Source organism: Plasmodium inui (genome assembly GCF_000524495.1).
Source record: "Plasmodium inui San Antonio 1 unplaced genomic scaffold supercont1.5, whole genome shotgun sequence".
NCBI classification, from domain to species: domain Eukaryota; phylum Apicomplexa; class Aconoidasida; order Haemosporida; family Plasmodiidae; genus Plasmodium; species Plasmodium inui.
The window spans coordinates 401,381-416,018 of record NW_008481839.1 but is presented as its reverse complement, the minus strand read 5'-3'; the positions used below and the strand labels follow the sequence as shown (position 1 = coordinate 416,018).

Sequence of the window (14,638 nt, the reverse complement as noted above, 5' to 3'; positions counted from 1 at the left end):
TTCTTCCAATTGCTCTGATTTGTTTTTCTCTCTGTGGAGCATCTCTGGGTGTGGAAGCGTTCTCGACATAGCTGCACATTGTGGCCTACTGAAGAGGACGCGTTGTTCGCGGTAAAGCTTACTCAACTTTCTTCTCCTGTTGCTATCGTTGTGATCTGATCGATACTTATTTGGGCCAAGTTCATCATCGATGTAATTTACGTCAGTCTCGCTCTCGTCTCCGTGGCCGCCACCTGCTCCTGTTACTACTCCGGATGCATCCCACATTTCGCTTGCACTTTCGTCACCGTGTAAGTCTCTACCCAGTGGGTACTTTCTATAAAAAAGGCTTCTTCCTCCTCTGCCTCTTGCCCTTCTGCCTGCTCCACTGCCACTTCGGATTTGTTCGTTCGAGGGATAATCCCGGATAGGGCTTCCTCCTCCCTTGGCTTTCATGATGTACTCCCTATTGCTTGGGTAATTGTTGACGGATGGCACGTCCATCGGGGAATTCTGTATAAAGCTCTTATTACATTTCTCCATCATCAATTCGTAGTTGCCGCTGTCGCTGTAAAGCAAGTGTTGCTGCTGCTCGTGGTGCCGCTGCTGTTGGAGGAAATCTCTTTCACATTCGCGCAAGGGAAACAGCTTTCTCTCGCCCGTTCTCCTTTTCATTTGGGTCACACTCATGGAACCACTCCTAAATGCGCTCTCCTCCTCCATCATGGAATCCATATGGCTCCGCTTCACTCCCTCGTAAGGCATAATCATGTACTTATCATCTTCGTACACCTTATCCACATCAATGATGTAGTTTACCATCTGCTCCCTTTTTTTGTCACAGGGAAAGAACGAATTGACTGCTGTGTCGTCCTCGACGTCATTGTAACAATTCAGAAGTGCACTTTTTTTTTTAAAAAAATTTTCCTTCTCCCAATCGTAATCGACAACGTTGGAGGCACTGGCTGAATTTCGTCTATACACATTGTAGTTCTTCCTCTGATTAACGTCCTCCAAATCGATAAAATCGTTCGTATTTTTTCTGTCCCTATTGCTCATATTTAATTGCTTATATATTTGATATTGATTTTCTTGTAATTTTTCAACATCTATAACATGAGTGAACAAATTTCTGTGCCCTCTTTCTGAGGGTATTTTTGTGCGTATATTAGAAAAAGCATTTGGATCAACTGACATTAGGTTATTTGTTTTGGGAGCCATTTTCAAACTTCTGTTGTTAGAGGAATGATCATACAAACCATTACACTTGGAAAGTGAATCGTGGTAATAACTGCTACTGGGTATGGCTATGCTGCTGCCATAATGATGCATATATTCATTTGATGCCATAGTCTGCCGGGAGTCGATAATTCTCCTTTTATAATTCATATCGGCCTTCCTAACGATTTCAATTTTGTTGCTACTTACACTTACTTTTTGCCTGTTAATCTGACAATCTCCTGTATTCACGGGGGACGAATCGAAAGTCATGGCGGAAGTTGCTGTCAAACCAGTCGTTCTCTTTCGTGGGGATGATGAGGGTGTCACCATAATTGCTGACGCTACGGCTGGAGGCGCAGAATCCATGGCTAATGGGCCAACTGGTCCACCACCTCCTATGTCCCTGCTAGAATAATCATCCTCATCGTACAAATTTGCAATGAGAATTTTTTCTTCCGATTTGTTTCTTTTGCTATAATAATATACGTCACTTGGAGAGGACCATTTTTGCCCATTCAAACTGTTAATGTTGGGCAGTGAAATAAAGGTTCCTTTAAAATCCTTTTTTTTTTGTTCCGCTAACGTTGCTGATTTGTTGTCATCATTTTTGCTTTCCTTCATTTTTCCTTCTAAATAATCTTTTATCACATGGTTAGCACAGTTTTCCTTCCCAATATGATCATAGTGATTTTTTGGGAAATAATTCTTTCTAGCCCTTCGGTAGAGGTTGTACGCAATGCTGCTGTTCAGGTTAAATGGGTTGCTGTAGGCGGTCTTTTTCTCACTGCGCACGTTTCTCAGGTATCTTTCCACGCTCTTCCCTCCGTCCGAGAAGTTGCCGCTGATCACGCGCTCGCTGTACCGCATGTGGTATTTATCCGGGACACAGGTGCTCCTGCAGCAGTCGTCCCAACAGGCGTTATCTTGGCAGCCGCCATGTTGGCAGTTACCGCTCCGATAGCTACGACCTCGACAGTTACCACCCCGGCAGCAATTATCGTGGAAGCAACTCTCCCCGCAGCTGCCCTCCGTGCACTCAAACGCGTTCGAGTTATTGAAAAGGTTAAATCTGTTCCTGGGGAGCGTTTCTAACTTTCCGCCGCTGTTCCGGCTGTACGGTGCCATGGAGAACAGCAAGTCGTCGCGATGACGGTCATCTAGATGGCCATCCAGATCGTCATCCATATTGTCATGATGATGATCATCACGATTGTATTGTTGGTCGTGATGGTGGTCCCCGTGATCGTGATCCGCGTGATCGTCATACACGTGCTCCTCGACTTCGCCATCATACACATCGCTCTCGTTCCCGTGTCTCCTCCCCTTCTGCACATCAGAACCACAACACGCACATTCCTCATCGGGTACTTTGTCCCGTATTAAGTTATCCTCGCTGTAATTAAGCATTTCTTTGTCTCCCTGGAAAATGCCAACGTCAAAATTGTCGTAGTTGCTATTAATTCTGCACACCTCGTCATATGGATTTCTGTACATTTCTTTTTTAAAGGCGCATTTCTTAACATAAGGATTGCATGTCGCGTTCATCTCTGCAGAGAGGCAGACGCTAACATCGTTGTCATCGCAGTCAGTGCCCTTGATATGTCGGAACGGTTTAATGCACGTGGTTACGTCACCACCTCGGGTGCCCTCCCCATAACAGTCACCGCTGCAGTGTTCATCGCAGTCTTCGTCGCAGTCGGCATTGGCATCCACATAAGCGTCCGCCTCGACGTCCGCGTCAACATCTGCGTGATTCTCCTCGTCGTCTCGCTCGCTCCTCTCAACGTTGATAGAGTCCTTGTTGAGAGTATTGCTATTCATAAAGGAATAATTGAGGAAATTCCCTTTCTTGCTGCGCACTCTACTATAGGCACTACGTTCCTGTTCTGATTTATTGTATTCGTAGTTTCTATTTGAGCAGTGCCGATAGGTATTGTTGTTCCTCAAGGTGTCACCGCTCACCGCATCAGAGTTATGTGCGAAATTGTTTTCCACGTCGGAGTTTCTTTTAAGTAGTTCCGCGCTGTTCGTATCGAGGTTGTCGTCACTTATGCAGATGCCGTCGTGATGTCCGCTGTTCTGGGCGCTGTGGTCAGTTCTACAGTTGCCATCGCCTCGTTCCTCTCCATTTTCGTCCTTCTCATAGGCATCGCTTCCACTACCATCACCAGCACTAATTGCATCAATACTGCCTTTTTTGTCGTTCCCTTGCCCGTTTACACCGTCGTTGTTTCCATGACTCAGACAGATATTGCTCGGCGCGGCAGACGTCTTTGTTTCTCTCTTTGAAAGTTTGTCAAGCATTGAGTAGTATTTTTGCAAACTCTCTTTGTTTCGAAAAATCTCGGAGCCATCCTGTTTACCTGAATAACTTATGTTTGGAAAATGTTTCAAATCGCTAAGCGATATGTGCCTATTATTTTGATAATCATTCCTGTGATATCCCTTTTTTCTCGTGGCATTGTTTTCTTCTTCCTTAACCTGTTCGATGCCCATTTTCTGATTCTCCATGTGCACGACGTACGACTGTTCCTCTTTTTCCTCCTCGTTTGCGCAAGCATGGCATTTCCTTTGGATCATTCCCTTCCCGCCTAAATCACTAAACGAGTCATCGTTCGGTTCATCCGTGCTCTTCACATAGTGATAACATTTGGTGGAGTTATAATTGCCCCTGTTTCCTTCGGAGCGGTTCTCACTATTTTCCGTCTGTGTGTTTGCATAGTGGCTCTGTATATTTGCGTGTTGATATGTCTCTAGTCTGTCTGTCCGGTCTGACCTTCCTACCTGATCATTCTCAGGTGACTCCCCTTGGTTGCATTTGTCACTAATATCGTTGCTCATTTCATACTTGTTTTTTTCCTCACTGGCTGGGAAAGGTTCCCACGTGTCAAATCTTTCCAGGGAATTTCTCATCTTCCCTGTTTGGCTTTTCATTTCATTATTATCGAAATATTCTTTTAATTCGTATGGAGAGCTATACGAATTGAGACTTTCACCTCTTCTGCTAAAGGGTACAGTGAGATGGTCATCGTTCTTTCCTATTTCTTTTGACTTATATTTTGCATCTCTGTGTCCTCCTTCTTCATTGTTGTTATTCGACATGAATTTTGATATTTTGGAGAAAAAATTCTTCAGTAGAAATTTATCGTAAGGAAAATTTTTCTCGTCATATGGGGGTTTCTCCCCGGTGTGTGTTTCTGTGGGGTTGTTCTGATGTGCCTCGTCTAACTGGTCAATGTGGTTCCCGGTCTCGTCCGCTACACAGTTACCAACGTGATGGCTAACGTGATCGCTAACGTGGTCGGCGATGTACTCTCCACTATTCTCGGCGCTACTCCCTTCGCAGCGACCAGATCCCGGATCGCACTCAACCTCGCGGTGTCCACTACCCGCTTTGTTTCCGCGCTGAACTGGCGCCTTCCGCTTTGGACCGCCAGTCAGTTTATCATCTTCTTTTGCCTGATGATTCTGTGCATCCTTCGCTGTCGACGGCGCTGCCGCTGTGGTGGATGTCGCCACTCCTGATGTGGCCTTATCTTCCTCCTTGGTTGAGGCTCCACTTTCCGCTTCCCGAGCGGCGCCCACAGAAGTGGAACCCTGAGTGGACCTCGGTTTGTTAATGCCAAATATGTCAAAGGTGTCGTAATCATCACTACCATCCACATTTTGAAAAGCGTCCAGGAATTTCGAAAATTTACTTTGGTTATCCATGTAACTGTTATTGTCTAAGTTGTAATCCGTGTCGTACAGGTTATCATTACTTTTGTTGTTCTTTCGACTTTTGTCCTTGTTGGCATTTTTGGCATCGTTGGAACCATTTTTTGGGGAGCCGCCTAGAAACTCCTCCTTGGGGAAGATGGACGCATGTGCAATGGAGAAATAATTCTTGTCCAATAAACTTCGGCTGCTCTTTCTATGCGTTTCGAAAGGCATATTATTGTCGTAAAACAATTTGGCAGATTTGTATGGATTTTTATGTGAGTCGTAGTCTTGTTCTCTCTCCATGAACAGATCATGTTCGCTTTGGACTTGGTCGCTATTGATGCTTAGGACGTTACTGCTGAGGATGTTACTACTCATGCTGATACTAGTACTGACATTCTGATTGTAATTATTTTTCGCGTTGGTCAAATTTTCCTCTGTCACGGGCTGCTCGCTCGTAATTACATCATCATTGTTGTTCTTTTTTCCATATTTGGCGTAAAACAATGAGAAAATGTTTAAATTGTTTTTGGATATTTCCGTTTTGGATGCGTTATGCATGCTTTTGAAAGATTGTCTACTTCACTTTGGTGCGCAAGCTCGCGATGGTCGTTGTGGTTAGGTTCTTTGGTAACCTGCTGGATCGTTCCCACTTCTCCTGCCCTTTCTCCTTCCTCGTTAAAAGAAAGGAGCGCACGGTTCACGAATTTGAAATTTTACTCATACGCCTTCGCATATTTTATTACATCCACCCGGTCCTTCCTACACCATTTGCATGCAACACGTGTGGACGTTGCAGGAAATTCAGACACATCTAAACGTACATACGTGTGGGCATATAGGTACTTTTATTTTAATTTTACTTTTTTACACAAAAAAAAATTATGGGGGGAAAAAAAAATTCACTTTGCTACTACCATTAAATTTTCCGACGTGGACTGCTCATCATGTTCAAATAGACCGAGGTTCAAAAAATAAGATAAAACACCAGAATAAACAAAATAAACAAAATGAACAAAATGTTTCTGGATAAATGTCATGGGTCGTGTGCTAGGAGATCAGTCTTCACAAAAAAAATTTTACAAAAACTGTTTGTAACTGCCTTCCTGCGCGTATACATACGTGCACCATGTGTTGTGATCCGCATTGGGGGAGGAGATAGATGTTGCGCGCACTCGTCGCATTCCTGGAGCTTCCACTTGTTTCCTCTTATGCTGCATCGTTGGGTTTCGATGAGGGACACATAGAAATACGCGAGGCAGGGGTGCAAAGGGGAAGATGTGCAAAAGGGCAGATGTGCAAAAGGGCAAATGTGCAAAAGGGCAAATGTGCAAAAGGGGAAATGTGTAAAAGGGCAAATGTGCAAAAGGGCAGAAGCTATTAGGCAGAGGCTTTCGTGTACACAAATGTATGAGACTTAAAGGTGTTGCGAGAATGGAGGCCACCATAAATGGGTTTGCGCATCTCACACTATTCCTTCACTATTTTGGCATACGTTCAATGTTAACGAGAAATGCACGTGTTCATTTTTGGCTTACTTTTGAAGGTAACCAAAAAAGAACTAAAAAAATACGTGAAAAAAATGCAAAAAAGGCAAAAAAATGAGAAAAACGGAAAAAAGGAAAAAAAATAAAAAAACGCAAGAAGCGCGAAAAAATGTCCAAAATAAGTACAAAGCTTAATGGAATATAGTACACGTGGGTGTTCGGTTGCTTCTTGAGGTCGCACGCGTAACACGAACACGCTGATAAAATTGTAATGCTTATGTTCACACGTATATAAAAATTTTGACGCACAAGCATAAAGCCCGTAAAAACTTGCACTCAAAAAATTTTCCCAAGGGGTGGCAATTACGTTACGTACATATATGGCATATGCTACCAATACTAAAGGTGCGCACGTGCCGGAGATGCGTACACGAGCTTAACATAGCCATGCGTTATAATACATACGATTTTTTCCTTATGGCACATATGAATAAAAGCAAATAAGCATATGCAAAGGCACATATAAAGGGTTATAAACATGTACATATGTGAAATTACATCCATGAAATGAATGTAACAAAAGGAAAGTGATAACGAAACATAATAAAAATAATCTAAAAAAATGGAATGAATCTCTATAAATTCATCATCTCTTTTAACATAAAAAAACAGAGATGACTATGCCTTAAAAAAATAATATAATAAATAATTACTGAATCAGCAGTAAGTAATATTTTAAGGAAAATAAAAATAACTTTTTAAATTCACAAAAAAATGTACAAAAAAAAGTTTTTTTTTTTTGTAAGAAAATACAACGTATTGTATATATCAAAAAAAAAAAAAAAAAATAGGTTCACGTGAACACGAGTGTGGCACGCCATGAGCATATGTAATAAGCGCAAAAATGCAGATATATACGTAAATATATTTTATATATATTAAATAATAAGTATATTATGGTATATTGTAACAATTTGTTCGTGCTTGCGCGAATTCGCATATGCGCGTTGCGCTTTGAGCGTCGCCTTTTAACGTGCGCTCGGTTCGCCGCGGACTTCGCGAGGCTCTCCCTACTGCGACGAATTAGAACTGCGCATTGCCCAAGTCTGGTTTCATCCTTACTACAGAGCATTTTTATCTTTGCGAATTTTCCTTTCAATAGGTTCTTTTTTTTTTCTTAATCTTTTTGTACAGTACGGACGAAGTGTTACCCTTAAACCGGTTAAATATAACCCACTTTTATGTCATTCTGATGCAGGAGCGTTTTTTTTTGGGGGGCGGGGGGAAGAGTAGCTCATTTTGGAGAGGCGTATCTTTTCATGCTGCCAATATTCATATATATATTGGGGGAGTGGAAATGCCCGCCACCCCGATGGGCGTGAAATAGGTTATTTATACACGTGTATAACAAATACGCATATAAAAATATTCTTATGGGCTTCTTTTGCCGTCCATTACCCGTTTGGGGCGAAAATTTAACTATTATCAAATTTGAAAGGTTCCTAATGATGAAAAAGAAAAAAAAAAAAAGTAACGCACACGAAGGAGATATCATTTTGTTCCTCGTTTCAACACCTTTTCTTTCGCAAAGGTTCTTACATTCTTACAGAAAAGTACGCTTTTATGTAATTAGTGTTTTTTTTTTTTTTTGCGTTTCTTCTATGCGTGCTTTTATAATATATATTTGTTTGCGACATTCCTCCCACTCCACGCATACATATATATACGTACATATATATATGTACATATTACATATATGCATATATTACAGGTATACATATGCGTATGTTTTCACAATTCGCAGTATTCCACGTTCCCCACGCATGGCCAAGCAAATGTGCCAAGCACCCCACGAGCATCATCATAATTTTACTCCCCTTTCCTTATTTCCTGTTTCATTTTATTTGCTGCGATGCATGAATTCGCCTTCACCCGTTACTCTATTCTTTTTTTCTTTTTTTTTTCCCACTGGGCCCACTTGTACATATGTGCTCCTCGCGGGTCATCCCTTTTTTGGCCTCATACATCGACATTCGCCCTTGTTAATTCCTTTCTCTATTTACGATTATGTCATTTGTTTCTCTCTTTTTTTTTTCTTTTTTAATGACTTAATTCGCTACTAGCTTCATCGAATTAATGCCAAGTGAATTGTGTTCCCTTTGGCGCGCAACTGTGTATCATGCGCGTATCAGTGTATCATACACGTTGTGCGTGCTATACGCAGAAATTTGTATGAGCATCAGCCAACATGGGCCAGTATATTCATATATACACACATATAACCCTGTTACACTGCTAAGATGTGAAGCAGAGGGGCGTGTTTTTTTTTTTTTTAAATCGTTTTTAATTAAAAACTTTTTAATTGGAAATAGGTATTCGTTCGAATATGCATATGGAGCTGAAAGGAGAAGCAGGGGGGCACGAAACACAGAGGATTTGACACTCGTGCAGCTACACGAGAAGGCACACCAGCGGCCACCCGCGCAGGAATTCATGCGCACGTTTATGTAGTGATGTTTGAATCAATGAACAGAAAGGAGAGAGAGGCACCATCTTCTGCTTACTGACCCGAGGTGTATAGCATTACGCGCACGTATTGCATATGCACATGTAGGAGCAAGTTCGAACGGCTTGTACCGACGGGAAAAATATCCTCGGAGAAGGAAAAAAAAAAAAAGAAAAAAAAAAAGGAAGGAAAAAAGAAAGAAACGCACCTCTACACCCACCTCTTTCCTTGTGCATCTCAAGGACCACACTGCTACCTCAAAATGTGTGCGAGTCGAAAAAATTTCTCCTATTTTGAAATTCATACGCTCAAATGAACAAGTGATGCCTTTTTCATGTCACCTTTAAAAGTTTATCGGCCTCCACGTTATTTTATTTTCCCTTCTAATATCAACTGGGGGTGACCTTTTTTGGTTTGTCCTACACTTCCTTTTCGCCTACATTTGTGTGTTTCTATCCCGCGTTCCGTCCACGCTGATTCGACACAAAGGTGACGCCGAGTTGGTGTACCGCGACGTGAGTTAGCTGCATATTTGTGTTTTTCTCCTCCATCCCGTCAAAGTCAGTACTGTGTGTTTTTATTAGTCTTTCCCAAAATGAGCGAGTCGGAGTTGCAGCAGCTACAGGTCCTTTGCGAGGCTATGTATTGGTAAGAAAAAGGAGAACACGTGCTAGGAAAACTGCGAAGAGATAGCAGGGAGTTATCTGTGAATCTGTTAGTTCCTATTCATGTCGCATGGCGATAGAGAGGGCATGAAGCCGCCAATGGTTTTGTTAGCGGCAGTTCACGAAGTTCCGATAAATTTCTACTTCCGTTTTTTTTTTTTTTTTTTCTTCTCTCCCCATGCAGCGGAAATAAGGAAGAACAGAATCAAGCGCACACGATACTGTTACCCCTAGTGAACAATGTAGGGAACGTAAGCAAATTAAAAAACATCCTGGGGAACACGAGCCATGTGCACACGCTAATTTTCACGACGTCGGGGTTGCTTCAGTTAATCACAAATGAGTGGAACAAGATAGAACAGAACGAGAAGGATGAGTTGAAAGAATTCGTGCTGTCCTATTTGTACAACAAAGGAGTAGACATTTTAAATTTATCCTCCAACGTGTTAGGAAATTTAGTCAGATTGTACGTACGCATAGTAAAACTGTCGTGGTTGGAAAATACGAATTATTCACTGATAATAAAGCAAGTAGATTACTTCCTAAATTCAGTAACAAGTCATTGGATAATCGGATTGTACATTTACGCAGCACTGATAGAAGACATGCACCCCCAATGTGGAGTGAATTCCGCGAAAAACAGGAGGTGCGCAATCTCGTTTAGAGACTACGTACTGAAAGATATATTCAAAGTCGGCATAGAAACGCTCGAAGAGTTTGTAAAGGGAAGCATACGGATAGAATTAAGAATGGACGAAAATCGGTTGTTAATTAAAATATTAGAATTAATATACAACAGTTTGTCCTTCGATTTTATGGGTACAATGATAAATGATGAAAGTTCTGATGAAAATGTATCTCTGATGATACCCCAATCATGGGACATATTTAACGAGAAGAACATTCCGAAGTTATTTTTCGACATGTATGAAATTTGTATGTCTGATGAGGACGACTTGCGTAACTGTTGTGGTAAATATTGCCTGCGATCGTTAATACTCCTTGGTGGATTGAGGAAAACTTTTTTTTCGAGTGAAAAACAAAAGACACATTATATGAATGAATTCTTGGGAGGACTTAATAACATTATCGAAAAAAAAATTGGCCTCCATGATGAAGATTGCTTCCATGAGTTATGCCGACTGATAGGAAAAATTGACACGAGCATTCGGCTGCAAGAATTAAGTACCTACCCAAACTTCCTCTCCTGGTGTCACAACATATATTTATTTACTATTGATGGAATGAAGAACTGGAAGTACCTCTGCAATAGTAAACATTACCTGCTGGGCATTTGGAGTAATATGTTAAATATAATTCCATCCAAAGTGATAAAAGAAATTAATAGCCGCACGGATGAAAATGAACTGTTGAAAGATGTCCTGAGTAATAAAAATATTTTCCTAAAAAAAAATCCAATATCGAATAGCTTCAGTTCGCATGAGATTGACAATAAGTTCCTTATTATTTGTGATTACATATACGACATTAGTATGATTTTTATCAACACCCGGTTGGAGCTAGCCAAGTATATTTGCGAGACGGGGGACAACTGCGAAATGGAAAACCCCCTATATAATGATGTTCTACGGAGTGAACAGATGGAGCTCATTTCGAACCTTTCCAAATTGCAGTACCATTTTATTGGAGCTAAATTGCTGTCTATTTTTTATGAACTGAAACATAGCCACGAGAATAATTTGATTAGCAAAACGGTGTTTATTGAACAAATAACGTGGTTGGTTTTTATTATCGCCTCCATCATATCGAGTAGTGCTGTCTCCAACATGAAAAGCGCCTCGTCTGACAATTTTAAGATAAATTCCGAACTCTGCTTTCTCGTTTTCTCCCTCATGGAACAGACCAACAAGTCGGCCGAAGTTTTTGAGTACCTCGAATTTGCCTACCTAAACTGTTTGGAGCTTTTTAAAAAGATTTACATCAGTGGGAAGAAAAATAATAACTTTCTGAAGGAGATGAAATGCGTGGCGATGCGAATTACCATCCCGTCCACTGGGATTGGACCGAATGGCGGCACAGGGGGGGGGAGTAGCGCCAATCCGTCTGGAGGAGAGCACCCATTGCAGATGTCAAGCTTGATAACGCCTGACGGTGTAAGCAGCAACGGGTTGGCCTTTCCATCTGGAAGTGCAGCAAATAATGTCACGTCAACCATGATGAATAACAATATGAACAACTTTTCCACCCCATCGTTAATTACAAATCAGGATGACGAAGAAAACAACGACCCCCTCATAGACCTAATCGTTAGTAAGATCTTATTTAACTTGAATAACCGAACCGATTGTGAGCAAATTGTGAAGAGAAGTCTGGACTTGTTTCATGACCTCGTATCCGGCATGAACATCGTATGCTTGGAGGATAAAACACCTAAACTTATAGTCTTCGCGAGGATGCTACTGAAAAATGAAAAGGTGCTAAATTTACTACACAATCGGGATAGTAAATTTTTGAAGGTAGCAAAATATTATAAGTACAGAACGAACTACTACTTAATATTGACAAAGCTCCTATTCATGGAGCAGAACCTCGTCTCGTCGTCCTTTGAAAAATATATCCTACCAATAAACAACCTGCTGGAGTGCATCAAGAGAGAAATAAGCCTAAATGGGAAAGACATCATTCTGAAGAATAACGAAATAAAGTTGTCCTTCATTGGGGTACTCCGAGATTTGAGAGGAATCTGCATGGCTTGCAACAATGTAGAGACATATAATATGTTTTTTAATTTTTTCATCAATAGTTACCCTCTGGAAGACAACCAGATGAATATTCTCACCTCCTTGGTAGACGTCATATGGGACAGCTATGACATATGCATTCCTTTCCTCAAATTCATGTGCGAGTTTGTCTACAACAAATCGCAGAGAATCACCTTCCCCAAGTCTTCCCCCAACGGTATACTCCTCTTCAAAGTGGTATCAAACATCCTTATTATCATTTCCAATAACTTGCTGCAGAAGGAGAAGTTTATGGACCTATATAAGGAGAAATACAAGATTATCTCTCTCCTGCTGAATATGTTTAATAATTGCCTAAATGGCGATTTCGTAAATTTCGCCATCTTTGACTTGTACAATGATGATATACTGAACAATTCGCTCAACTTGGCTTTGAACATGTGTCTGGTAATCCCCACCAATGACTTACTCTCCTACATCAAACATCTGAAGCCATACTTTTCCTTTCTCGATTTAGTTACGAAGAATTTCTTCCAGCGAATTTTGAACCTCGAATTTCAGCTCATTGCTGATATTATTCACAACGTTAAGGAAGGCCTCTGCTCCTTTGACTACACTGTGTCCATGACTTGCTGCTCTATCTTGGACAACATCGTCACGTACATTTTTACCAACCGGAAGAGCTCCACTGAGCAGGGTCAGGTACCGCAAGAGAGGGCGACGTATGGCGTGCAGAGCGGAGTGTGGAAGGGCCATTCCACGTGGAATTTGGGCGTCCTCGGTTGCTTGGAGCTTGTCACGTTTTCGTCACCACATCTTCCTCACCGCATCTTCCTCACCACCTCTTACTTGATTTCTCCCCTTCCCACAGATAATAAAGAACTTCTTGGAAAGCCAGCCGCAAGCCCTCAAGGAAGTGCTCAATCTCATGTTCCACTTGATACTGGGAGGTAGGCGCCACCCGAATGGCTCCCGAGGGGAGAATGTTCCCCATTTCATCCCCACGAGAGCATCTCCCCGGCGCACGCCCCTTTTTTTCCCCCTTTTTCATCCAATGCACTTTCTCACCATCGCAGGCGATTTTGGCAGCACCTGGAGCATGTCGCAGCCTCTGTTGGGTCTAATACTGCTTGACGCGCAGGGGTACTTCAAAATACAGGAGCAACTCATTTCACAGCAGAGCGAAGAGAAGCAGCAGAAGTAAGTGCCCCCGACAAGGGGGGAAATGATCGATGTTCCGATCAAATAAACATCGTAGAAGACAATATGAACCCCTTCTCCTATCATCACTGTTGACGGTGGTTCCCGCCCGACCAGTTCAATCATTTATTTTGTGGTACCAACATTTTCTGCGTTCTTGTCCCCTTCAGGCTAAGGCACAGCTTTTGCAAATTAATGGACCACATTGAGTCGAATTTGGCTCCGAACAACCGAGTAAGAAAGGACACACTACTCTTCTGTCTTCCTCCTCCTACGCCGCGCGTGCGTACCACCAGTCCCTTCGATTGAAAAATCTGCCCACGCTGGGGGGGCGAAATGTCGCCTTTAAATTATATGCCCCACTTGGCTCACTCCCACCTGTCTACCTTTTTAGGAAAACTTTACGAGAAACCTGTATACCTTTGCCCAAGAAATTAGGAACATCTTAATTTAAGAGGACCCTCCACCACGGGGTGATCCTTCGCATTAACGATTTTGAATATGATATTTCTATTCTCGTTTCTTTCCACTTGGTTTTTTTTTTCACACCCTTTTTATCGTAATAAACTTATAACCCACGCGAAAAGTTTATTTTTGTTTTACTCCCCTTTATTCGCCCACTCGTGGAGCTATTCATTCGCCCATGTGTGTTATCATTATTTATTATTTTTTTACCTTTTAAAGTAGAATAAACTAAATAGCGCCACTTGTAAATTCTATATGTTCCCATTACAGTGAACAATTTTTTTTTTTGCACTGCTCCTCTGATATGAATTTTTCTAAAGGAACATTTTTAGTGAAGCATGTTCCGAGGGTGCGCTGTGAATTTTTTGGGAAAATTGCTAAAATGGATTTCCCCTTGCTTTCATGTAGAATTATTCTAAATTGGCGGGAAAGGAAAAAAAAAATAAAGACAGGGCAAAAGGGGGCTTGTCCTCACCAGTTCGGGAATTTCATAAAGCCCCCCATTTATGAGAACCAAATGTTAGGTGTGCACATATGGGCGTGTATTTATGTGTGCCTGTTGCTGTTTCTTCCCTGTTCTTACGTGCCTTTCGTATGTCCCCACCTGCACCTTCCGGACACACCAGAAAAGGAAGCAACTAATTGATGCAATTTCTCCGTAGGTTTGTCATGGTTTCCCCTTTTTCCTTGAATAGATCTTAAACTTCGGAC

General features: G+C 41.7%; 2 protein-coding genes across 2 annotated transcripts in view; one reads left to right on the top strand and one right to left on the bottom strand.

The window, feature by feature from the left end:
* The window catches only part of C922_01538 (hypothetical protein), a gene marked incomplete at both ends in the record, with an annotated part of 9,186 nt that extends 3,723 nt beyond the window's left edge, over positions 1-5,463 (bottom strand). Inside the window, one exon of the mRNA XM_008817141.1 lies at positions 123-5,463. Within this exon, the coding sequence (XP_008815363.1) occupies positions 123-5,463 (5,341 nt within the window). The remainder of the gene's footprint in view (positions 1-122) is intronic.
* A 4,027-nt stretch (positions 5,464-9,490) lies between these two features.
* Positions 9,491-13,916, top strand: C922_01537 (hypothetical protein; the record flags this gene model as incomplete). The annotated part of the gene is made up of 6 exons (XM_008817140.1): positions 9,491-9,543; positions 9,745-12,964; positions 13,134-13,212; positions 13,339-13,462; positions 13,633-13,696; positions 13,857-13,916. 6 exons carry the CDS (start codon positions 9,491-9,493, stop codon positions 13,914-13,916), a joined length of 3,600 nt encoding a protein of 1,199 aa, XP_008815362.1.
* Between the last annotated feature and the right edge of the window lie 722 nt (positions 13,917-14,638).